This window comes from Phyllobates terribilis, unplaced genomic scaffold, assembly GCF_046119375.1.
Source record: "Phyllobates terribilis strain yellow unplaced genomic scaffold, ASM4611937v1 Scaffold_4__5_contigs__length_816908805, whole genome shotgun sequence".
Taxonomy (NCBI): Eukaryota; Metazoa; Chordata; class Amphibia; order Anura; family Dendrobatidae; genus Phyllobates; species Phyllobates terribilis.
In genome coordinates, this window is record NW_027362764.1 from 539,393,278 (window position 1) to 539,416,907 (window position 23,630).

Below are 23,630 nucleotides of genomic sequence, written 5' to 3' on the forward strand. Positions count from 1 at the left end.
CCTCATTCCTCTGATGTTTTGCTCTACTCTGTGCAGCTTATGCACTGGGGTTTTGTGCAGCAGGTGCAATCTAGTGACATCATTGCAAATGTTGTTCTGAGACTCAGAAGCACAGGCTAAATGGCTCCATGTTTCACCATTATATTTAACTACTGTATGTCTGCATCCTGAAAATGCAGATGCTGTTAAAATTGAGATGCTGGGTTGAGTGAGGGAGGAGAGTGGCTTTATTTGGCAATGGGCCCCACAATTAAATGCACTTATTATTCATAGGTTGTATGGAGCTGTAGTACAGCCAAATACATGATTTTAAGGCTCTGTTCACGGTACATTAATGGTTTATGCTTTCAAGCAGAGACCAAGAAATCCTGAAGTCTTCTTAATACTGACCAAATGTCACATAATGACGCCTGTTGCTGTCATGAACACTCTTCTCTAAACATATACAGTATGAAAGGAGACGTTCAATTCAGTTGTTCATAGCATAACTTTTTCCACATTTTTAAAACAATTGGATATCACTGGATTTCAAAATAAGTGATCAGCCAAAGGAAAAAAAATGTAGCGATAAAAGATAAATACTGAAATATTTTTATGTTTACTTACCGCAAGGTAATCAGCAGTCTTTCCTCCGCAGAGATGGCCGGGTGTCGCTGTAGTTCAGCTCTGGTAACAGAAGATTGAGCAGTCGGTCAAACACATGGATAGGAATGCGGCAAAATTGAAGAAATTTCTATGCATATCTGGAAAAAAAAAAATTATATTAAGTACACACGGAGACACAGGGGCTGATCTTTACGAGGCATTGTTTGACTTGTAAAAAGCGGGGTTGGGCAAGGAAATGACATCAGAAAGTTTTTTGTTTTGTTTTGTTTTTTCAACTATCTTTGTTTCAAACATTTCTGTCAAAATACGCTTCAGAAAAAAGCTTGAAAAACGCATGTAAAAACGCGTCAAAAAACATTGGCGTTTTTTTCAGGGAGAAGAAAAAACGCTCAGGAATTTTCTGCTTCAAATCTGCATCGTGAGCACATACCCTTATACTCTGCACTTTCAGGTTTCCAGTGTTGATGTTGATGACAACAATAAATGCCACAGGCTTTGCTATTCTTTTCTTTAAATAGCAAAGTGTAAACCGAGTGCATGTGTAAACAGTGCTTTATAGAAAAACAGAAATCTTAACAGTTGATTGCATTAAGTAAAACTTTTTAGTACCTAAGTGGCAGCAATTGTTTATCATTTAAGATGCATACTGCATATTTTCCTAGGTCTGTCTAATGCAATTCATCTTAGTTAAGTTTTTAGCGACATAATATTTCCCTGCGTTTTTATTTTTTTAAGAAAGACAATTTGACATATTCTCTGAAAACAGTTCTCTAACAAGTATTAAGAAGCCTGTACTCATCAATAATGGAAGGAATGTGCAGTTTAATAAATGGTTTGCTTTGAATAGCAGATAATTGAAGTACTTACTGATTGAACTGTGAATGCTCAATCAATGTGTAATACTGCTCACATAATGGACTTTTGTTACTTCCAGATATACTTGCGATTTTTGGACTATGAAATGCAAAACTCAAATGAATGTAAAAGGAATTTTGTGGCTGTATATGATGGAAGTAGTTCAGTAGAAGATCTGAAAGCAAAATTTTGCAGCACAGTTGCTAATGATGTGATGCTGCGTACAGGACTTGGAGTAATCCGAATGTGGGCAGATGAAGGCAGCCGCACCAGCCGTTTCCAGATGCTCTTCACTTCTTTCCAAGAACGTAAGGCACATTATGTCTCATATTGAACTAATACACTATAATAGTTATTTATCTCTCATTTTCAAGTTGTTTTTCACTAAATAGCCATTTTTACCTCTAAAGCTGATAGTATCTAACCCCTTAGTGACCAGACCTGAAAGGGCCTTAGCTGACAAGTCACTTCCCATGGAATTTTTAAACTTTGACTGTCCTCTTTTAGATATATATATATATATATATATATATATATATATATATATATATATATATACACAATATACAGTGGTGAAAATAAGTATTTGACACTGCCGATTTTGCAAGTTTTCCCACCTACAAAGAATGGAGAGGTCTGTAATGTTTCTTGTAGGTACACTTCAACTGTGAGTGATAGAATCTTAAAATAAAAACCAGAAAATCACATTGTATGATTTTTAAATAATTGCATTTTATTGCATGAAATAAGTATTTGATCGCCTACCAACCAGCAAGAATTCTGTCTCTCACAGACCTGTTAGTTTTTCTTTAAGAAGCCCTCCTACCTTGTTCTCGTTACCTGTATTAATTGCACCTGTTTGAACTCGTTACCTGTATAAAAGACACCTGTCCACACACTCAATCACACTCCAACCTCTCCACTATGGCTAAGACCAAAGAGCTGTCTAAGGACACCATGGACAAAATTATAGACATGCACAAGGCTGGGATGGGATACAGGACAATAGGCTAGCAGCTTGGTAAAAGGCAACAACTGTTTGCGCAATTATTAGAAAATGGAAGAAACACAAGATGACTGTCAATCTTCCTTGGTGTTGGGCTCCATGCAAGATCTCACCTCGTGGGGTAAAGATGATTCTGAAAAAGGTCAGGAATCAGCCTTTACCATTAGTAACACACTACGCCGTCATGGATTAAAATCCTGCAGGGCACACAAGGTCCCCCTGCTCACGCCAGCACATGTACAGGCCCATTGAAGTTTGCCAATGACTATCTGTATGATCCAGAGGAGGCATGGGAGAAGGTCATGTAGTCAGATGAGACCAAAATATAACTCTTTGGTATCAACTCCACTCGCCGTGTTTGGAGGAAGAAGAAGGATGAGTACAACCCCAAGAACACCGTCCTAACTGTGAAGCATGGTGGGGAAATCATCATACTTTAAGGGTGCTTTTCTGTAAAAGAGGACGACTGCACCATATTGAAGGGAGGATGGATGGGGTCATGCATCGCGAGATTTTGACCAACAACCTCCTTCCCTCAGTAAGAGCAGTGAAGATGGGTTGTGGTTGGGTCTTCCAGCATAACAATGGCCGAAAACACACAGCAAGGGCAACTAAGGAATGGCTCAGTAACAAGCATTTCAAGGTACTGTAGTGGCCTAGCCAGTCTCTAGATCTGAATCCAAAAGAAAATCTTTGGAGGGAGCTGAAACTCAATGTTGCCCAGAAACAGCCCCGAAACCTGAAAGATCTGGAGAATATCTGTATGGAGGAGTGGGTCAAAATCGCTGCTGCAGTGTGTGCAAACTTGGTCAAGAACTGCAGGAAACGTCTGACCTCTGTAATTGCAAACAAAGGTTTCTGCACCAAATATTGAGTTCTGTTTTTCTATTGTATCAAATATTTATTTCATGCAATAAAATGCAGTTTAGTTATGTAAAAATCATACAATGTGATTTTCTGTTTTTCTTTTTAGATCCTGTCTGTCATAGGTGAAGTGTACCTATAATAAAAATTACAGAACTCTGCTGTCTTTGTAGGTGGGAAAACTTTCAAAATCGGCAGTGTATCAAATACTTATTTCCCCCGCTGTATATACAGTGCATTGTGAAAGTATTTGGCTCCGTTGAACTTTTCTACCTTTTGCTACATTTCTGGCTTCAAACATAAAGATATAAAATTCTATTTTTTTGGGAAGAATCAACAACAAGTGGGACACAATCGTGAAGTGGAATGAAATTTATTGGATATTTTAAACTTTTTTAACAAATTAAAAACTGAAAAGTGGGGCGTGCAATATTATTTGGCCTCCTTGAGTTAATACTTTGTAGCGCCACATTTTACTGCGATTACAGCTGCAAGTCGCTTGGGGTATGTCTCTATCAGTTTTGCACGCCGAGAGGCTGAAATTCTTGCCCATTCTTCCTTGCAAAACAGCTCGAGCTCATTGAGTTTGGATGGAGGGCGTTTGTGAACAGCTCTTTCCACAGATTCTCGATTGGATTCAGGTCTGGACTTTGACTTGGCCATTCTAACACCTCGATATGTTTATTTTTTAACCATTCCATTGTAGATTTTGCTTTATGTTTGGGATCATTGTCTTGTTGGAAGATAAATCTCCGTCCCAGTCTCAGGTCTTTTGCAGACTCCAACAGGTTTTCTTCCAGAATGGTCCTGTATTTGGCTCCATCCACTTTCCATCAATTTTAACCATCTTCCCTGTCCCTGCTGAAGAAAAGCAGGCCCAATCCATTATGCTGCCACCACCATGTTTGACAGTGGGGATGGTGTTTAGAGGGCGATGAGCTGTGTTGCTTTTACGCCAAACATATCGTTTTGCATTGTGGCCAAAAAGTTCGATTTTGGTTTCATCTGACCAGAGCACCTTATTCCACATGTTTGGTGTCTCTCCCAGGTGGCTTGTGGCAAACTTCAAACGAGACTTTTTATGGATATCTTTGAGAAATGGCTTTCTTCTTGCCACTCTTCCATAAAGGCCAGATTTGTGCAGTATACGACTGATTGTTGTCCTATGGACAAACTCTCCCACCTCAGCTGTAGATCTCTGCAGTTCATCCAGAGTGATCATGGGCCTTTTGGCTGCATCTCTGATCAGTCTTCTCCTTGTTTGAGATGAAAGTTTAGAGGTCCTGGTAGATTTGCAGTGGTCTGATACTCCTTCCATTTCAATATGATCGCTTGCACAGTGCTCCTTGAGATGTTTAAAACTTGGGAAATCTTTTTGTATCCAAATCTGGCTTTAAACTTCGCCACAACAGTATCTCAGACCTGCCTGGTGTGTTCCTTGGTCTTCATGATGCTCTCTGCACTTGAAACAAAACCCTGAGACTATCACAGAGCAGGTGCATTTATACAGAGACTTGATTACACACAGGTGGATTCTATTTATCATTTCCAGTCATTCAGGACAACATTGGATCATTCAGAGAGTGAGTTTGCTGCACTGAAAGTAAAAGGGCCGAATAATATTGCACGCCCCACTTTTCAGTTTTTAATTTGTGAAAGAAGTTTAAAATATCCAATAAATTTCGCTCCACTTCATGATTGTGTCCCACTTGTTGTTGATTTTTCCCAAAAAAATTAGAATTTTATATCTTTATGTTTGAAGCCATAAATATGGCAAAAGTTAGAAAAGTTCAAGGGGGCCAAATACTTTCACAATGCACTGTATACATATATACTGTATATGTATATTCCGATTTTTCAAGTTTTCCCACCTACAAAGAATGGAGAGGTCTGTTATTTGTATCGTAGGTACACTTCAACTGTGAGATACAGAATCTAAAAAAAGTACAGAAAGTTACATTGTATGATTTTTACCTAATTAATTAGCATTTTATTGCATGTGTATGTGTCATGTGACTAGTGCGTGAGTGGTGTGTGTGTCTTGTGTCGAGTGTGTGACTGGTGTGTATGTGTCATGTGTCTAGTGTGTGAGTGGCGTGTATGTGTCATGTGTCTAGTGTGTGAGTGACGTGTATGTGTCGTGTGTCTAGTGTGTGAGTGGTGTGTATGTGTCTTGTGTCGAGTGTGTGAGTGGTGTGTATGTGTCTTGTGTCGAGTGTGTGACTGATGTGTATGTGTCATGTGTCTAGTGTGTGAGTGGCGTGTATGTGTTGAGTGTGTCTGTGGTGTGTATGTGTTGTGTGTCTAGTGTGTGAGTGGTGTGTATGTGTCATGTGTCTAGTGTGTGAGTGACGTGTATATGTTGTGTGTCTAGTGTGTGAGTGGCGTGTGCGTGTCAGTGGTGTGTATGTGTCGTGTGTCTAGTGTGTGAGTGGTGTGTATGTGTCATGTGTCTACTGTGTGATGTGACTGCTGAGAACAATGTTTTTAAATCAAGAGTAAAAATCATTGCACCCGACAAATGAGCATTTTGCTGGTTTGTCAGGTGATTGTTTGGACAGGTCGATAGTTGGAAACAATTTTCCATTTATCAGCTTGACTAAATGGCAGCTAAGGGAAGACTCTGCAGCTAGTACCCCTTAAGCATGGTGGGCCCCAAGAATGATTTTCTCTGATGGGCCCAAACTACTCCAGTCCGACGCTGTCTGGAGGACATTTATTTTTCCTTTTAACCCCTCTACAACCCAAGTTGGTTTGCACGTTAATGACCAGGCCAATTTTTACAATTCTGACCACTGTCATTTTATGAGGTAATTACTCTGGAACGCTTCAACGGATTCCCCTGATTCTGAGAATGTTTTTTCATGACATATTGTACTTCATGATTGTTTTAAAATTTCTTCGATATCACTTGTGTTTATTTGTGAAAAAAAACGGAAATTAGGCAAAAATGTTGAAAATTTTGCAATTTTCAAAATTTGAATTTTTATGCCCTTATACCAGAGAGATATGTCACACAAAATAATTAATAAATAACATTTCCCACATGTCTACTTTACATAAGCACAATTTTGGAACCACATTTTTTTTTTATTAGGGAGCTATAAGGGTTAAAAGTTGACCAGCGATTTCTCATTTTTCCAACAAAATTTACAAAACCATTTTTTTAGGGACCACATCACATTTGAAGTCACTTTAAGGGGTCTTAATGACAGAAAATACCCAAAAGTGACACCATTCTAAAAACTGCACCCCTCAAGGTGCTCAAAACCACATTAAAGAACTTTATTAACCCTTCAGGTGCTTCACAGGAATTTTTGCAATGTAGAAGAAAAAAATTAACATTTAACTTTTTTCACAAAAATGTTACTTTAGACCCATTTTTTTTTTTTTTTTTGCAGGGGTAACAGGAAAAAATGGACCCCAAAATTTGTTGTGCAATTTTCTCTGAGCATGCAAATACCCCATATGTGGGGAAAAACCACTGTTTGGGCGCACGGCAGGGTTCAGAAGGGAAGGAGAGCCATTTGACTTTTTGAATGTAAAATTTGCTTGAATAATTAGCGGTCTCCATGTTGCATTTGGGGAACCCGTGATGTGCCTAAACAGTGGAAACCCCCCACAAGTGACACCATTTTGGAAACTAGACTCCTAAAGGAACTTATCTAGATGTGTTGTGAGCACCTTGAACCCCCAGGTGCTTCACAAAAGTTTATAACATTGAGCCGTTAAAATAAAATTTTCACATTTTTGCAACAATAATTTTTTTCAGCCTCCAATTTTGCACTTTCATGAGGGTAACAGGAGAAATTGCACCATGCAGTTTGTTGTACAATTCCTCCTGAGTACGCCGATACCCCATATGTGGGGGAAAACTACTGTTTGGGCGCACGACAGGGCTTGGAAGGGAAGGAGCGCCATTTGACTTTTTGAATGTAAAATTTGCTTACATAATTAGCGGACGCCATGTTGCATTTGGAGAGCCTCTGATGTGCCTAAACAGTGGAAATCCCCCACAAGTGACACCATTTTGGAAACTAGAACCCACAGGGAACTTATCTAGATGTGTGGTGAGCACCCTGAGCCCCCAAGTGCTTTACAGAAGTTTATAACATGGAGCCGTGAAAATAAGCCCCTGATGTGCCTAAATAGTGGAAACCCCCCACAAGTGACCCCATTTTGGATACTACACCCCTCAAGGTGTGTTATTAGACACCCCAAAAAAAAACATGCGGGGATCGCTCGTGCATGGCAGGCAATCCCCGCGAGGTTTTTTTGGCCGCGAAGCACATGGGGCGAAGACTCAAGCATGTCACTCGAGCACCCGCGATACTCAGTGCATACCCGAGCACCTGATGCAAACTCAAGTAGCGAGCACTTGCGTTCAACACTAGTAGCCATATCTTTTTTTTTTTTACTTTTGAAAAAAATTCCAACCCTAACCCAAACCCTAATACAACCCCAACCCTAATACAACCCCAACCCTAACCCTAGTCCAACCCTAACCCTAGCCCAACCCTAACACCAACTCCAACCCTATCCTAACCCGAACCCTAACCCTAGCCCAACCCTAGCACAACCCTAACCCTAACCCTAGCCCAACCCTAACCCTAGCCCAATACCAACCCTAACCCTAGCCCAATCCTAGCCCAACTCTAACCCTAAAGTTTATTTTTTACGCCATTCCTCATGCGGTATAAGTGATTAGACAACTTTATTCTTCGGGTCGGTGCGATTACAGCGATACCAGAATCATATAGGGTTTTTTTGATTGACAGCTGTCACTTACTAAAAGAGACATTTTTTTGTAAAATCTAGTTTTTGCATCGCCATATTTTGAGAGCTATAATTTTTCCATATTTTGGCCGATAGAGTCATGTGATGGCTTGTTTTTTGCTGGACAAGTTGACGTTTTTATTGGTACCATTTTCAGGCATGTGTCATTTTTTGATCGCTTTCTATTCCGATTTTTGGGAGGCTGAATAAACAAAAACCAACAATTCAGTAATTGTTTTTTTTTTTTGTTTTGTTTTTTTATGCTGTTCCGCGTGTGATAGAATTGATAAGGTAGCTTTATTCTTCGGGTCAGTACGTTTACAGCGGTTCCACATTTATATCGTTCTTCTATGTTTTGGCGCTTTTACACAATAAAAGCTATTTTATGGAAAAAAATATTTTTTTGCATCGCTTTATTCTGAGTTCTATAACTTTTTTATTTTTTGGCAGCTTGTTTTTTGCGGGACAAGATGACGTTTTCAGCAGTACCATTTTTATTTATATTCGTCTTTTTGATTGCGTGTTATTCCATTTTTTGTTTGGCGGTATGATGATAAAGCATTGTTTTTTGCTTCGTTTTTTATTTATTTTTTTACCGTGTTCACTAAAGGGGTTAACTAGTGGGACAGTTTTATATGTCAGGTTGTTCCAGATGCGGCTATACCAAATATGTGTACTTTTATTGTTTTTTTGTTTTTTTTTCATAATAATATTTATTGATGGGTAGATTATACTGTATTTTTATTTTTGGTGGATTATTTTTTTTATTTATTTTTTTATATTTTTACTAATTTATTCATTTTTTTTTTTCATTTTTTAACACTTTTTATACTTTTATACTTTGTCCCACTATGGGACTTTCACTTTTTTTACTCTGATCGCCTGTATGTGCTATACAGGCTGTCAGCGCTGCAGATGCAGAAGATACTTTGGTCATGCACGGCGCATGACCAAAGTATCTTCCTGCTGTCTGGTGACCCGGATGTTGTCATGACCACATCGGGTCGTCATGGCAACATCCGGGAATCTGCGGCAGACAGCGTTAGACACCGGCAGGAGAGGTGAGTATCGCGATCACAGCATTGCGGGGGTTAATTAATGTGCTGGGACCGCTCCCAGCACATAGCACCGGGTGTCAGCTGTGACAATCAGCTGACACCTGGCGGCGATCGTGCCCGCACAACCTGTGTGCGGGCGAAATCAACAGGGCTTACTAATACATACCTGGCTCTTAAAGCAAAGGATGCAGGTACGTATTAGTACGTCTTGGGCTTTTAAGGGGTTAATGTCTATTTTTGTCCCACTGTAACTATAACATTTATTGGAGCTCCCACTACTGGGGAAAACAGCCCTCTGCTGTGCCTGGCTTCACTTGCAGAGTTGATACAGGTCTGCAAGGGACCCAACGATAAAGTCAATTATCAGGATCAATTGAAATATTGTTACTGCTATCGGCACTTGGTCTTCATGAGGTTAAAGAATACAAAAAAGCACAGCATAAGCAGTATATATGTGTATATATACAGTATGTATATATATATATATATAGAACAGACCAAAAGTTTGGACACACCTTCTAATTTAAAGATTTTTCTGTATTTTCATGACTATAAAAATTGTACATTCACACAGAAGGCATCAAGGCCTCTTGAAGCTCATCAAGGGAATGCCAAGAGTGTGCAAAGCAGTCATCAAAGCAAAAGGTGGCTACTTTGAAGAACCTAGAATATAAGACATATTTTCAGTTGTTTCACACTTTTTTGCTAAGTATATAATTCCACATGTGTTAATTCATAGTTTTGATGCCTTCAGTGTGAATGTACAATTTTCATAGTCATGAAAATGCAGAAAAATCTTTAAATGAGAAGGTGTGTCCAAACTTTTGCTCTGTACTGTATATATATATATATATATATATAGTATATATATATTTATATATATATATATATATATATATGGTATATATACAGTTGAAACCAGAAGTTTACATACACTATATTAAAAGACACATATGCATGCTTTTCTCAATATCTGACATGAAATCAGAATAAACATTTCCCGTTTTAGGTCAATTAGGATTACCATAATTTTTAATATTTGCCAAATGCCAGAATAATGACAGAGAGAGAATGTTTTAAGGCATTTTTATTACTTACTGCAAAGTCAAAAGTTTACATACATTTCATTAGTATTTGGTACCATTGCCCTTAAATTTAATGACTTGGGTCAAACGTTTGGGATATCCTTCCACAATAGTTGGTTAGAATTTGGGCCCATTTCTCCTGGCAAAACTGATGTAACTGATCCAGGTTTGTAGGTCGTCTTGCTCGCACCTGCCTTTTCAGCCACCATGCTGCCCCATGGGAAACTTTAGGTTTCATGGTGCCTTGCGAACATGTGTATCAGGAGGTAAGGTTAGAGTTAATGCCAAATTAGTGAACAAATGAAGATCAACAACATAACAAGTTGTTGGGTACTTATTTAACCCCTTATACCAGCCCTATTTTGGCCTTGAAGGGGTTGGCTGTCTTTATGTTATTTATTGTATTGGGGACATGATTTTGTGTCACTTACTAATATAGAAGTATTACCGCCCGGTACTCCTGCAACTGTTAATGCAGTCTCATGTCTCACATGTTCTGGTTCAGATGTTCAGCTGCAGCTAATAAGTGCAGGAGGAGAGCTTGTAATACTTATTATATTAGTAATTGCAACAAAATCATGTCCCCGAACACATATGATCAAATAAAATTAAAGTGGACACTCCTTTAATTACTCAATGTCTTTTATTTTATTCATTGATATATTCCAGAAGCCTTGTTTTTGTCATCATAGCTATATGAGGGTTTGTTTTCTGCTTAATGAATTGTAATTAATTTAAGTATTAACTGTACAGGGAGAAAAAACATCTATGCCATTGTTTTGTTTTTTACTTTTTTATTTGTATCTTCTTAATTTACGGAACAAACTAAGTATTCCCTTCATTCTGTGGGCCAGTATGATTATGCTAATATAAAATTTATATTTAGAAATTAACTTCCGAAAAAAATGATGTTTTTTGTTACATTATTCTGAAAGCCATAACTAAACTGTAATTTTCCTTGGTGGTTAATTGTACTTTTTGATCACTTTTAATTTTACTTTTACGGAAGCAAAATTCAAGACTTTGTTTAACCTGAATTCACCATGTTAACTTTATTCTTCAGGTTGATCTGATTATGACAATTCCAAATTTATATTGTTTTTGTAGGTTTTACTACTTTTTTTTTTGCTACTACTTTTTTTGTTCACTTTATTCTTGTTTGTTTGTTTTTTGTTTTATTTTTGTTTCATGCTGTATATATGGAGTTGTGGGATCTTCATACTGTGTATAAGGAGCTGTGAATACATCATACTGTTTATAGGGAGCTATGGGGCTATTATAGTGTATGTAAGGAGCTGTGTGGCCATCATAATGTATATAGGGAGCTGTGGAATCTATCATATTGTATATAGGGAGCTGTAGTGCCATCAAACAATATATATGGAGCTGTTGGGTTCATCATACTGTGAATATAGGAGAGCTGTAGGGGCCAGAATAGTGTGCATAGGGGACTGTGAGGCATCATATTGCTTACAGAGAACTGTGAAAGCATCCTGTATTTAGGGAACTGTGATGATTGTCCTACTGTATATCTGGAACTGTCAGGACATCACTGTGGGGACATCATACTGTGTATAGACCTGTGGTGGCTACCTTACTATATATAGGTAGTTGTGTGGGTTATCATACTGTACATAGGGTGCTGTGAGGCCATCATAATGTGTATAGGGAGCTATGGGGGTATCATACTGTATGTAGGAAAATGTGGACTCCACCGAACTGTGCATATAGGGGAGCTGTGGGGGCCATCATACTGTATATAGAGAAGCTGAAGGAGTCTTCAAACTGCAAATATAGAGCTGTGGAGACATCATGCTGTATATAGGGGGAGCTGTGGAGGCTATTGTACTGTATATAGAGAGATATGGGGCGATCATATTGTTTATAGGGTGTTCAAAGGGTGTTGTGTGAGACATCATACTGTGTATAGGGAGCTGTGAGTGTCATCATACTGTATAGGGAGCTGCTAGGCTTATACTGTATACAGGGTACTCTGGGGAATCATACTGTATATAGGGAACTGTGGGGACATCATAATGTTTTTAAGGGAGTTGTGTGGACATCATACTGTGTATAGAGAGCTATGGGGGCTATTACACTGTATATAAGGAGATTTGAGGACCATTATACTGTGCATAGGGAGATGTGAGGGCTATTCTACTGCATTAAAAGGGTATGTGGGAACATCTTATTGTGTAGAAGATTTGTGGGGACATCATACTGTGCATGGGGAGCTGCGGAGGCCAACATTCTGTGTACAGGGGCTGTGGGCGATAACACTGTGAATGGAGCACCTGTGGGATCATCATACTGTGTTCTTGGGGCATCAAACTTTGATGGGGTCACCATACTGTGCTTGTATGGAGAATTCGCTCAGTGGGATATCATACTGTATACTGTGGGGTGGGGGAATTTAGGCGGTGTCATAATTCTCAAAGGGATCCATAAAATTGGTATTTTAGTCGTTGAAAACACTAAGGGCTTCTCTGGCAAATTAGGGTGATGACTTATCCATCAGATAGTTGCTTTAACATTAACATTCAGAGAAGCAGGAAGATTAGCTCATCAGCAGTTGATCACAAGTATGCAAATACCATATGAGCGATCACATGATGACTGATCTAACTGGAAAGCAGAGTTGAATCCTAAAATTGTGCATCTTATGTCAATATAGTAGCATAAAGTGCCGAAAATTAGCCCTGGTCCGAAAAACACCTTCATTGATAATTGGTTTTGTAAAGATGTAGGATAAGCCTCAGAATCCAGTCCTCTGGTGGGCACAATGTTCCCCAGTCTGACAGCGTACATGAGCCATATCCAGTACTTATTGTAATTAAGTCCAATATTCTATTCTAATAATGTGGTAAAAATGTAATTGTGCATCAAGAAAACAGCTGTTTTTCCAACATTAATGTTTGCTCTGTATATCAAATACAAAGGTAGACTTATTAATAGTTGAGGTTAAAATCATGCTGAACCATAATCTTCCATTATTTATGTGCTCATATCTATTCTGCTTTTTATAGTTTATTCAATTTACCTTTGATTTATTTTGTGTTTGTTCTATAAAAGATTCTTCTAATATCCACATATTGACATTTAAAATAATTTAATACGTTTTGGCTTGTCTCAGTATTTTAGTATTTACTAACATGGCAATTTAAATGTAGCCCCTGTTTAGATGTATTATGATCTTTTAGAAGCTGAAGTTAATGAGGTCATTTGTTTGGGCTCCTTGGTGCCTAAAACTCATAAATACTCATAAATATTGCTTGTTTATCCAAACAGTGGTTTCTGAGAATAATTAATAGGAAATAAAGCTCTGATTTTTACCAGACCAAAGTAATATATTTAACAAACTCTAACGCCATCATTACAATGTATTTCCAAATTATAAAATGACATATGTGTAACATACCTGGCGGCGTCCTTGCATAGTGGTCCATCTCCCACTGTGCAAGAGCGCGCACTTGATCTCCAGTCCAGAATGTCTCTCTGGCTTCCCTCCATGCTGTCTGTTTGTGTCTGTTTCTGCTGCTTAAGGGCGGCGCCCGATCACTTCCTGCTTTTTGTACCTGCTGTGGGTCACATCCCTTGTGCGTCCTCAGCCTATTGCTGTCTGTCACCTGGTATTTAACCCAGCTGCCCCAATCAATCCCTGCCTGAGCATTGTGTTTCATTCAGTGTGTGCTTTCACTCTGAAGGTGCCAGGTCCCGTTCTGTGTTCTCTTGTCTGCCTATCCTGGAGGCTGTATTTCCAGGCCTGTCTGAACACGCTCCTAGCCTGTTCCTCCCGCCTTCTAGGGGCCGATTACCTAGACCCGCTCCTGTATCTTGTCTGTCCTGTCTGAACACGCTCCTTGCCTGTTCGTCCCGCCTCTCTGGGGGCCGTATTCCCAGACCCGCTCTTGTATTCCGCTGCAGTGTCGGTCTCCTCCGTACACTCAGTTCCAGTCTGAACTCTCTCCTATCTTTTACCTGTTTTTTCTCTATGTCCGTTCCTTTCCTTTTTCTGCAGAGTCTGAACTCGTACCTAACTCCTGCTTGTTGTCTCTGTACTCCCGTTTGTGAGTTTGTGGTCCACTCGCTACTTCTCTGCAAGTACCCTGTGGGTATCTGGCTCTGCCTTTCCCTTCCTGTCTGTTCCGTGTGAACAGATCCCTGTCCCCCCTGCTCTGCCTTGCTCACCGCTCTGGCGGTTCTAGCCTGCTCTGCCTTGCTCACTGCTCCGGCAGCCTTGCTCCGCTCTGACCCTTTTGCTCGCTGCTCCGGCAGCCTTGCTCCGCTCTGACCCTTTTGCTCGCTGCTCCGGCAGCCTTGCTCCGCTCTGACCCTTTTGCTCACTGCTCCGGCAGCCTTTCCCCGCTCTGACCCTTTTGCTCACTGCTCCGGCAGTCTCGCTCCGCTCTTATCCTTTTGCTCACTGCTCCGGCAGTCTTGCTCTACTCTTGCTCACCGCTCCAGGCGGTCTCGTTCTGCTCTACTCTTGCTCACCACTCCAGGCGGCCTCGTCCTGCTCTACTCTTGCTCACCGCTCCAGGCGGTCTCGTCCTGCTCTGCTCTTGCTCACCGCTCCAGGCGGTCTCGTCCTGCTCTGCTCTTGCTCACCGTTCCAGGCGGTCTCGTCCTGCTCTGCTCTTGCTCACCGCTCCAGGCGGTCTCGTCCTGCTCTGCTCTTGATCACCGCTCCAGGCGGTCTCGTCCTGCTCTGCTCTTGCTCACCGCTCCAGGCGGTCTCGTCCTGCTCTGCTCTTGCTCACCGCTCCAGGCGGTCTCGTCCTGCTCTGCTCTTGCTCACCGCTCCAGGCGGTCTCATCCTGCTCTGCTCTTGCTCACCGCTCCAGGCGGTCTCGTCCTGCTCTACTCTTGCTCACCGCTCCAGGCGGTCTCGTCCTGCTCTGCTCTTGCTCACCGATCCAGGCGGTCTCGTCCTGCTCTGCTCTTGCTCACCGCTCCAGGCGGTCTCGTCCTGCTCTGCTCTTGGTCACCGCTCCGGGCGGTCTCGTCCTGCTCTGCTCTTGCTCACCGCTCCGGGCGGTCTCGTCCTGCCCTGCTCTTGCTCACCGCTCCGGGCGGTCTCGTCCTGCCCTGCTCTCGCTCACCTCTCTGGGCGGCCTCTCTCTGCTGTGTTTGTCCGCCACATCTGGGGTTCTGTTCCAGAGTCCCAGTGTGTACTGGGTCCTATACCGACTGTGTTCCTACCTGCTACTGCCTTCCTGTCTGCACTCTAGCCGTGCTTGCCTGTACCCCCCTGCCTGCATACCCGCCTGCCTGCATACCAGTTGTGCCAGCCTAATCAGTCTGTTCCTGTATTCCCCTGTGTGGGTCAACAGCCGTGTCCGGGGTCTGTACTGGAGTTGCACCTGGTCCCTCTGCTCGGTTCCTCCTTGGTGCACTGGCGTCGTATGCCGTCGTGCGACCCTGGTCGGATCAGGTAAATACCTAGTTACGCCCCTCCAGGCATTCACTCTCCGGCACGGTCCAGTGGAATCACATGCACACGCCGCTCAGCCTGGGCGTGTGCATTACAGCATGCTCAGGCCATGGTTCCCGTTGAGCCCCATGGCCTTCGCTCTCTGAGACGTTTTCCAGTGAATACGTGCATTAAAAATAAATAAATAAATTTTTTTTTCCTTAGCTGAGTTCCAGGCGAATTACGCACCCGTCCAGATGGATCTATCAGCTCTCGTTCCTGCGGATCCGCCACGTCACTATGGGGATCCAAGACAGAGTCGTGCGTTTGTGGAGCAATGCATGCTACACTTCAAGTTCTACCCTCTATGTTTTCCCACAGATCGGGTTAAGGTGGTATTCATGATGTCTTACCTAGCGGGTGATGCCTTGAATTGGATCATCTCCCTATGGGACGCACAGGATCCTATCGTCCTGGACATAATGGCCTTCCTGGTGGCCTTTCTAATGGTCTTCGATGATCCTAACCCGGAGGCTCCTGCTGAAGCTTCACTTCCCAGTATCCTGGAGCAGCCCCGATGGGTAATGTGTGTGGGTAGCGCAATAGTCCTCCAGCCCAATGAGACTACTGCCCACCCAGAATCCTCACAGGGTGACTACACTCTCCGGAATACTTCTCCCAACCTCAAGAGGCAGCCCAGACGTGCTAGACGTAGAGGCAAGCCATCACGCCAGGGTCTGTCCTCCCTGAGACCTCCTGACCCCAACCTTGAAGTCCCTACTGAAGCTTCATCTCCCTGTATCCCGGAGAAGCCCCAACGGGTAATGTGCGTGCGTAGTGCACCAGTTCTCCTGCCCGAAGAGACTGCGGCCCACCCAGAATTCACACCGGAGGACCCCCTGTTGCCTCCTGAATCCCCCGGGATACCACTTGAGGACAATTGGAGAGAGACTTCCCTATACCCTGCACCTGATACCTCGCCCGCTTCGTCCAGTGAGTCCGACCTAGTGTTCTCCGAAGCAGAGGTTACCCCTGAGTCTCTACACCCCTCCGATCAGGCGGAGGATCTCCAGTTGTCTCCTGAAGCCTTTGGGGTGCTACCTGGTAGCGAATGGACAGAGACTTTCCTATACTCGGTACCTGATACCTCGGCTGCTTCATCCAGTGAGTCCACCTAGTGTACTCTGAAGCAGAGGTTACCCATGAGTCTCTTCACCCCTCCGACCTGGCGGAGGACCTCCAGTTGTCTCCTGAGCCCTTCGGGGTGCTACCTGGTAGCGAAAGGACAGAGACTCTCCTATACTCTGTACCTGATACCTTGCTCGCTTCATCCAGTGAGTCCCACCTAGTGTACTCCGAAGCAGAGGTTACTCCCGAGTCTCTACACCCCTCCGACCAGGAGGAGGACCTCCAGTTGTCTCCAGAACCCTTCGGGGTGCCACCTGGTGGTGAATGGACAGAGACTTTCCTATATCCTGGAGCTGATACCTTGCTCGCTTCGCCTAGTGAGTCTAACCTAGTGTACTCCGAAGCACAGGTTATTCATGAGTCTCTACACCCCTCCGACCAGGTGGAGGACCTCCTGTTGTCTCCAGAACCCTTCAGGGTGCCACCTGATGGTGTATGGACAGAGATTTTCCTATACTCGGCACCCGATACCTCGCCTGCTTCGTCCAGTGAGTCCGACCTAGTGTACTCTGAAGCAGATGTTTTCCCCGAGCCTCTGCACTCTTCTGACCTGGCATAGGACCTCCAGTTTTTTCCTGACTACTCCGGGGTACCACCAGATAACAAAGAGACAGTGACTTTTTCTCACCCTGTACCTGATAACCCTTCTATTTCTTCCTGTGAGTTTGACAAGATGTACCTCGAAGCAGAGATTACCCCCAAGTCTCTGCTCCCCTCCAACCCGGTGGAGGACTTCCAGTTGTCTCCTGTACCCTCTGGGGTGCCACCTGAAAATATGTGGAGAGAGACTTCCTTGTGTGCTGTTCCTGGTACTCCACCCATTTCGTCTGTTGCTGAGGATGGCTGGATAGGAGGTAGCATCCTAGCTAACCAGATGAGACCAGTTTTTCGTGTGGACAGTGGAAGTGATCTCCTTGAAGTGAAGGATTGGCCCTCGAATTCCCTGCGGAAGATTCTGGCAGGCCTGAAGAAGAGGGGGCGTAAGGGGGGGGGGTACTGTAACATACCTGGCGGCGTCCTTGCATAGTGGTCCATCTCCCACTGTGCAAGAGCGCGCACTTGATCTCCAGTCCAGAATGTCTCTCTGGCTTCCCTCCATGCTGTATGTTTGTGTCTGTTTCTGCTGCTTGAGGGCGGCGCCCGAACACTTCCTGCTTTTTGTACCTGCTGTGGGTCACACCCTTTGTGCGTCCTCAGCCTATTGCTGTCTGTCACCTGGTATTTAACCCAGCTGCCCCAATCAATCCCTGCCTGAGCATTGTGTTTCATTCAGTGTGTGCTTTCACTCTGAAGGTGCCAGGTCCCGTTCTGTGTTCTCTTGTCTGCCTATCCTGGAGGCTGTATTTCCAGGCCTGTCTGAACACGCTCCTAGCCTGTTCCTCCCGCCTTCTAGGGGCCGATTACCTAGACCCGCTCCTGTGTCTTGTCTGTCCTGTCTGAACACGCTCCTTGCCTGTTCGTCCCGCCTCTCTGGGGGCCGTATTCCCAGACCCGCTCCTGTATTCCGCTGCAGTGTCGGTCTCCTCCGTACACTCAGTTCCAGTCTGAACTCTCTCCTATCTTTTACCTGTTTTTTCTCTATGTCCGTTCCTTTCCTTTTTCTGCAGAGTCTGAACTCGTACCTAACTCCTGCTTGTTGTCTCTGTACTCCCGTTTGTGAGTTTGTGGTCCATTCGCTACTTCTCTGCAAGTACCCTGTGGGTATCTGGCTCTGCCTTTCCCTTCCTGTCTGTTCCGTGTGAACAGAGCCCTGTCCCCCCTGCTCTGCCTTGCTCACCGCTCGGGCGGTTCTAGCCTGCTCTGCCTTGCTCACTGCTCCGGCAGCCTTGCTCTGCTCTGACCCTTTTGCTCGCTGCTCCGGCAGCCTTGCTCCGCTCTGACCCTTTTGCTCGCTGCTCCGGCAGCCTTGCTCCGCTCTGACCCTTTTGCTCACTGCTCCGGCAGTCTGGCTCCGCTCTTATCCTTTTGCTCACTGCTGCGGCAGTCTTGCTCTACTCTTGCTCACCGCTCCAGGCGGTCTCGTCCTGCTCTGCTCTTGCTCACCGCTCCAGGCGGTCTCGTCCTGCTCTGCTCTTTCTCACCGCTCCAGGCGGTCTCGTCCTGCTCTGCTCTTGCTCACCGCTCCAGGCGGTCTCGTCCTGCTCTGCTCTTGCTCACCGCTCCAGGCGGTCTCGTCCTGCTCTGCTCTTGCTCACCGCTCCAGGCGGTCTCGTCCTGCTCTGCTCTTGCTCACCGCTCCAGGCGGTCTTGTCCTGCTCTGCTCTTGCTCACCGCTCCAGGCGGTCTCGTCCTGCTCTGCTCTTGCACACCGCTCCAGGCGGTCTCATCCTGCTCTGCTCTTGCTCACTGCTCCTGGTGGTCTCGTCCTGCTCTGCTCTTGCTCACCGCTCCAGGCGGTCTCGTCCTGCTCTGCTCTTGCTCACCGCTCCAGGCGGTCTCGTCCTGCTCTGCTTTTGCTCACCGCTCCGGGCGGTCTCGTCCTGCCCTGCTCTTGCTCACCGCTCCGGGCGGTCTCGTCCTGCCCTGCTGTCACTCACCTCTCTGGGCGGCCTCACTCTGCTGTGTTTGTCCGCCACATCTGTGGTTCTGTTCCAGAGTCCCAGTGTGTACTGGGTCCTATCCTGCCTGTGTTCCTACCTGCTAGTGCCTTCCTGTCTGCACTCTAGCCGTGCTTGCCTGTACCCCCCTGCCTGCATACCCGCCTGCCTGCATACCAGTTGTGCCAGTCTAACCAGTCTGTTCCTGTATTCCCCTGTGTGGGTCAACAGCCGTGTCCGGGGTCTGTCCTGGAGTAGCACCTGGTCCCTCTGCACGGTTCCTCCTTGGTGCACTGGCGTCGTATGCCGTCGTGCGACCCTGGTCGGATCGGGTGAATACCTAGTTACGCCCCTCCAGGCATTCACTCTCCGACACGGTCCAGTGGAATCACACGCACACGCCGCTCAGCCCGGGCGTGTGCATTACAGCATGTAAGTATGTCCCATCGATAGTGGTAACAATAATCTTACGGATGGAACCTTGGGTGTCACATATGTTACACAAAGCCATTAAGATAAAATTGAAATGTAGACCTTTGCAAAAAAATATTACAATAGCTGTTTAAGAATTACTGTTATTTTTACATAGTCCATTCATTTTCAGAGGCACCAAATTAATTAGATTACAATTGACTGACCAGCCCCTTTATGATCTGGAATTGCTTTTATGTAATTATTTTATGACAAATTAGGAAAGTAAAAGGTCTGAAATTGATTAAAAGTGCTGAATTTACATTTGGCAGCTATTCATGGAAATTCTCAATAAGCAGTCCAAAGAGGTGAAGGAGACCATCAGTAGGTTGAAAAAAATGCTAAACTAATATAACAAAGTAATAGGAGACATTAAGGAATGACCATATCAACAATGTGGTACATCCTTAAAAAGAAAAAATGCAGTGACAAGATTATTGGCACCAAAACGCCTGGAAAAGCATATTGACAAATGAAAGAAGAATTCTTACCTGGTAAACAAAAAAGACTTGAAGACTTACAAGCTGGTGGTTATAGCATTGTCAGAGTCTGCAAATAAGAGATGCCTTCTTAAAGCACTACTCCAGCATTTTTTAAAATTTATCGCTGGAGTGGTATCACTAATCTAATTTCCCCGCCCCTAGCACTATACTTAACAGCTGTCCAGTTTTTCGATGTCTTTTTTAAAATGTGGTGCCCAGAACTGGACACAGTATTCCAGATGAGGCCTGACCAAGTAGGAGGAGAGGGCAATAATTACTTCACGTGATCTAGACTCTATGCTTCTCTTAATACGTCCCAGAACTGTGTTTGCCTTTTTATGCTGATGCATCACACTGTTGACTCATGTGCAGTCTGTGATCTATTAGTATACCAAGTCTTTTCCACATGAGCTGTTACTTAGTTATATTCCTCCCATTCTGTAGATGTAATTTTTCTTGCCCAAATGTAGAATCTTGTATTTCTCTATGTTAAATACCATTCTATTAATCACTGCCCTTTGTTCAAGCTTGTCTAGATCCTTTCTCTGTCTTCTCTAGCGTTAACTATCCCTCCTAGCTTTGCATAATCAGCAAATTTGATTTTTTTACCTTTAGTTTCTTTATCTAGATCAGTGGTTCTCAACTCCAGTCCTCAAGACGCACCAACAGATCATGTTTTCAGGATTTCCTTAGTATTGCACAGGTAATAATTCCATCACCTGTGCAAAACTAAGATAATCCTGAAAACCTGATCTGTTGGTGGATCTTGAGGACTGGAGTTGAGAACCACTGATCTAGATCATTTATAAAAATGTTGAACAACACTGGGGAAAGTACAGAGGTTTGTGGAACCCCACTTGAAACACTCTTCCAATTGGAAGTGCAACCATTTATTACCACTCCTTTAGTATGATCACTAAGCCAGTTATGAAACCACTTAACCATAGCCTTGTCAATCCCACACTTGGTCATTTTTTAATAAGGATAGTATGAGAAATTTTATCAAATGCTTTGCCGAAGTCTAGATATACTATATCTACCGCATTTCCCTGTTCCACCCAGTCAGTGATTCTATAATAGAAGGAAATTAGATTAGTCTGGCATGACTTGTTTGCTACAAACCCATGCTTGCTCTGGTTAATTACTGTATTCTTATCCAAATACTTAAATATATGCTGTTTAATTGTTCTTTCATGGTATAGAAGTGACATACCCCCAAAATCCTTTTTAATTGCTTTTTGTCTAACTTGCAAGCCTCACTTCATTATAAGTCTTAGCTCTTAGCTCTTCTCTGCCCTGAGAACAATAGTCAGGTATACGATATGCATACTCCCGGGCAGAACCCGTCTAGTGCTCAGCGTAGAGTGCAGGATAAGTGTGATCCAAAATGTTATGTAAAATGTTCCCAACAAAAGCTTCAAATCAATCCACAAAAAAAGCAAGTCCCCACTCAGGTCTGTCATCTGTTAACGGAAATATCGGGGGGGCTTCCACGTTACTGGTAGTACAAAGGCTCTGGAAAAGCGAAATGGATTCTTGCCCCCCAAAAGAAATCCAGCGAATTATGCACTCCCAAATCCAAATGCCCCCTTCCTTCAGAGCCCCAGTGTGCCAAAACCATATTTAGTGTCCACATGTTTGGCACTTCTATGGTGATGACAGCCCGCCTAATTTACAGGTGCATGTCTCTAGAAGCATGAGCTAGGCACAACGTACTGGTCACTACAAAATACTTGACACTACAATGGCAGTTTGCAATTTTCACTCAGCAACATCCATTGCTGCTTGATTCTAGAAAACACCAATGCAGCCAAATCATAAGTACACGTGTAGATAAATGACCAAAGTGGTATAATTTACAAAATTAGGTCACTTGAGGCGGAATTCTGCTCTTATAGCACTTAGGAAAATTTGCACTACAGGAGGCAAATAGCGCTACGTCCCTCCCGAGTCTCACCATATGGCTAAGCAATACAGTACAGCCACATATGGTGTATTGCCACGTTCAGCAGAAATTGTGAGGCAAATTTTGGTGTCATTTGTACCCTTTTCCCAGTGTGGAAATGTAAAATCTGGGGCTAAAACAAAACTTTGGGCTTTCTTCACTGCCCAATGGTATAAAAGTCTGTGAGGCACATGTGGTGTCAACATGCTCACTGCATGCCTAGACGAATTCATTGAGAGGTGTAGTTTGTAAAATGGGGTCTCTTAAGGGGGGGTTATGCTGTTCTTGCACCTTAGGGATTCTGCCAATGTGACATGGCACCGTCAAACCAGTCCAGCAAATTATGAACTCCAATATGGCACTCCTTCCCTTCTGAACTTTAACCTGTACCTCAAAAGTAGTTTACGACCACATATGGGGTATCGGCTTACTCAGGAGAAATTGCACAACAAATTTTGTGGTACATTTTCTCCTGCTATCTTTGTGTAAAATTAAAAAATTGGGGGCTATAACAACATTTTTGTGGGAAAAATATATTTTTTTCATTTTCACAGATCAAGGTTGTAAAATTCTGTGAAGCACTTGTGGGTTCAAGGTGCTCGTCACACATCTAGATAAATTACTAAAAGGGTCTAGTTTTCAAAATGAGATCACTTGTTGGGGTTTTCCACTGTTTAGGCACATCAGAGGCTCTCCAAACGCGGCATGACACGAGACCATTCCATCAAAGCCTGCGTTCCAAACAGCCACTCTTTTTCTGAGCTCTGCTGTGCACCCAAACAGTAGTTTACCCCAACATATGGGGCATCTGCGTACTCAGGAGAAATTGCACAACAAATTTTGGGTTCCCTTTTCTCCTGTTACCCTTGTAAAAATAAAAAAATTGGTGCTAAAAGAACAATGTGGGAAAAATCATGGGGGTTCAAGGTGCTCACCACACATCTAGATAAGTTCCCTGAGGGGTCTAGTTTCCAAAATGTTGTCACTTGTGGGGGGTTTCCACTGTTTAGGCACATCAGGGGCTCCCAAATGCAATATGGAGCTTCTAATTATTCCAGCACATTTTGCATTCAAAATGTCAAATGGCACTCCTTCACTTCCAAGCCCAGCTGTGTGCCCAAACAGTTTCCCTACACATATTGGGTATCGGCATACTCAGGAGAAATTGCACAACAAATTTTATGGTGCAATTTCTCCTGTTTCATTTTTATGGGAAATATGTGAAATTTTTATTCTCACAACTCAATGTTATAAACTTCTGTGAAGTACCTGGGGGTTCATGGTGATCACCTCACATCTTGATAAGTTTCCTGAAGGGTCTATTTTACAAAATGGTATCAGTTT

The 23,630-nt window shown here is 43.5% G+C and overlaps 1 protein-coding gene across 3 annotated transcripts in view; it reads left to right on the forward strand.

Annotated features, from left to right (window-relative positions):
• NETO1 (neuropilin and tolloid like 1) overlaps positions 1 to 23,630 on the forward strand; it is a 296,798-nt gene that overhangs the window by 223,784 nt on the left and 49,384 nt on the right. For all 3 annotated transcript variants that reach the window (XM_073678954.1, XM_073678953.1, XM_073678956.1), the window contains one exon: positions 1,541 to 1,769. In XM_073678954.1, coding sequence (XP_073535055.1) covers positions 1,541 to 1,769 — 229 coding nt within the window. The remainder of the gene's footprint in view (positions 1 to 1,540; positions 1,770 to 23,630) is intronic.